At 51.1% G+C, this 2,912-nt stretch overlaps 1 protein-coding gene across 1 annotated transcript in view; it reads right to left on the minus strand.

Moving 5' to 3' along the window:
- The window catches only part of LOC108490612, a 4,954-nt gene extending 2,272 nt beyond the window's left edge, over positions 1-2,682 (minus strand). The window contains exons 1-2 of the mRNA XM_029561285.1: positions 2,239-2,682; positions 1,694-2,144 (exon numbers count right to left, since the gene is read on the minus strand). Of these exons, the coding sequence (XP_029417145.1) occupies positions 1,694-2,144; positions 2,239-2,583 (796 nt within the window). The 5' untranslated portion in view covers positions 2,584-2,682. The remainder of the gene's footprint in view (positions 1-1,693; positions 2,145-2,238) is intronic.
- Positions 2,683-2,912: the final 230 nt, after the last annotated feature.

Here is a 2,912-nt window from a genome sequence, read left to right on the forward strand (position 1 = left end):
AAAAGAGCCTCCGTACCTGTTAGACACTCTTCCTGTGTCTCCGCCGCCAGCAAAATGTCATCTACATATTGTAACAAAATCAGGTGGGGGTGGAGGGTCCTGAAGGCAGTCAGATCTTGGTGCAGGGCCTCATCAAAGAGGGTGGGGCTGTTCTTGAATCCCTGTGGCAGCCGTGTCCAAGTAAGCTGACCGGAAATCCCCAGATCAGGGTCCTTCCACTCGAAGGCGAACAGGGGCTGACTCTGGTGGTGCAGTTTCAGACAGAAGAAGGCATCTTTCAGGTTCAACACAGTATACCAGGTGTGGCTAGGAGGCAGAGTGCTCAACAAGTTATAAGGATTGGGGACTGTGGGATGGATGTCCTCCACCCGTTTGTTTATTTCTCTCAAGTCCTGTACCGGCCTATAGTCCCCGCTCCCAGGTTTCTTGACAGGCAGCAGGGGGGTGTTCCAGGCCGACCGACATGGGATTAATATCCCTTGTTCTAATAGTCTTTTGATATGCGGCCTAATTCCTTGGCGAGCCTCGGTCGCCATGGGATATTGTTTGACAGCTACTGGGGCCGCGGTGGCCTTCAGTTCAATGATTAGGGGTGGCTGATGGATGGCCAGCCCCATTCCTCCTGTTTCTGCCCAAGTGTCTGGATATTTGGACAACCACCGATCCATGCCCTCCTGAACAGGAAGGGGGGCACGATGTAATCTGTATTCATCTTCTAGTCGGAGGGTAAGTACCTGTATCGGTGCTCCTGTGGAATCTGTGATTCTAGCCCCTTTTCTTTCAAAATAAATGTGTGCTCCAAGCTTGGTTAGTAGATCTCTTCCTAACAAAGGGTAGGGACAGTCTGGTACATGTAAAAAGGTATGAGTCACGGTCCCTGAGGCGAGCTGGACTTTCCGGCCTGTAGTCCAGCAGTAACGCTTTGCTCCAGTAGCCCCTTCTACCCATATTGTCTTTTTACTAAGCGGGCCAGTCGTTTGGGTGAGGACGGAATGTTGCGCCCCAGTGTCTACCATGAAGGTGACTGGCTGTCCCCCCACATGAAGAGTTACCCTGGGCTCAGGTGGGGGTTCCTGGCCCCGACCTCCCTAATCGAGGTTGAGGATCTCAGCTTTTTCTTCTTGCTGTTTTTTCTTTTTCTTGGGGCAGTTCTTTACCCAGTGTCCTCTTTCCTTGCAGTAGGCGCACTGGTCTTTTTCTAACCAGACACGCCCTCGATCTCCCCCCCTTTCTATTCTGACTTCATTTTCTTTTCTCACTACTGTGGCCAGGATTCTACTTAATTCTTTATTTCGCTTTCGATCTCTCACTGCCTCTCTATCTTCTGCCTCTCTTTTTTGTCTTTCTTCTTTCTCCTCTGGTGTTTCCCTTTTGTTAAAGATCCTCTCTGCCTCCCTTAAGAGGTCCCTAAGACCTTGCCCCTGTAAATTCTCCATTCTTTGGAGTTTACTCCTAATATCAGGAGCTGATTGCCATATGAAAGACATGGAAACACTTACTTCCTGATCGGGGCTGTCTGGATCAAAGGGAGTGTACCTCCGATATGCCTCTTTAAGTCTTTCTAGAAACACAGTGGGCGGCTCGTCTGCTCCCTGTGTCACTGACCTTACCTTGGCCAAATTGGTGGGGCATCTCCCTGCCCCTTGGAGGCCTGCTACAAGCACCTGGCAATAAAGACGTAGGTGTTCCCTACCTTCAGCCTTGTTGAAATCCCAAGCAGGTCTGGTGAGGGGAAAGGCAGCCTCGATCTCGTTTGGCAGTTGGGTTGGTCTCCCGTCTGCCCCCGGGACATGCTTTCGGGCTTCCAGAATGACTCTCTGCTTTTCCTCCGTAGTTAGGAGGACCTGCAGGAGCTGTTGGCAATCGTCCCACGTGGGTTGGTGGGTAAGGAGGATAGATTCTATCAGGGCTGTTAGGGCCTGCGGGTCTTGGGAAAAGGACGGGTTATGAGTTTTCCAGTTATACAGGTCTGAAGCGGAGAAGGGCCAATACTGAAACTGGTTTCCTTCCCCTCCTGCGAGTCGGAGGGGCAGGATGTGTGAGGAATCTCCCTGTCCTCTCCTCTCTCTGAGTCGACCCGCAATGGGAGAGGGAGCGACCTCCGGTCCCTCTGCTTGGACGTCATCTGGAACCGCCGCAGCAGCCTGCGGAGGGGGGTGATAGGGAGGGAGAGAAGATCTTAGCTTTAACCTGCAAAATAACATCAGAATCAAAAGTCCCATCCCGAGGCCAACCGACATTAAACGTGGGCCACTCGGAGGAACAAAAGGTTATCCATTGGTGCTTCTTGATTTCCACAGATTGATTGTGAGCTCGGCTCTTAACTTCTCTCCAGTGATCTAGAGTTAAACTCAGGGGGGTGGTTAGTTGTTGTCCCATTTTGGGGTATTCTAAAATCACAATGAGGCAGACAAACAACAGAAACAACAAAAATAGACAGCCGGCGACAAGGTACCGCTTAGCGCGACTCTGGAGAAAAACTGAAAATATAAAATCAGACGGCGAGGTTGACACTTCGCTCCTCAGGGACACGTATCCTTCAGATGTGTGCTGAGCTCCAAAATATCGGGCTCCCCAGACCATTGGAGTTCGGTCACGACCAACACAAATACACAGTAATACAGAAACACAGACACTGACTCAGATGTGCAGCTCGGTGTAACAGATGACAAGGAGGTTCCTTGTCCAGACGAGATCCACAAAAAATCCTACGGATGAACAAAAAGTTCTACAGACGTGGATCTCACAGGCCCTGGAGCGTCCCCCAGGCTGACAGGCAAGGCTCACAGACTCGTCAGTCCCGCTCTTGCACTGTCCAGAAATACAGACGGGATCCCCAGATTCTACAAATGCTGCACTACCAACAAAACCAGACAATACAGACAACACAGAGGCCGGCCAACTCACCTCCC

The sequence above is a fragment of the Nannospalax galili genome, unplaced genomic scaffold (genome assembly GCF_000622305.1).
Source record: "Nannospalax galili isolate Female #2095 unplaced genomic scaffold, S.galili_v1.0 scaffold1134, whole genome shotgun sequence".
NCBI classification, from domain to species: domain Eukaryota; kingdom Metazoa; phylum Chordata; class Mammalia; order Rodentia; family Spalacidae; genus Nannospalax; species Nannospalax galili.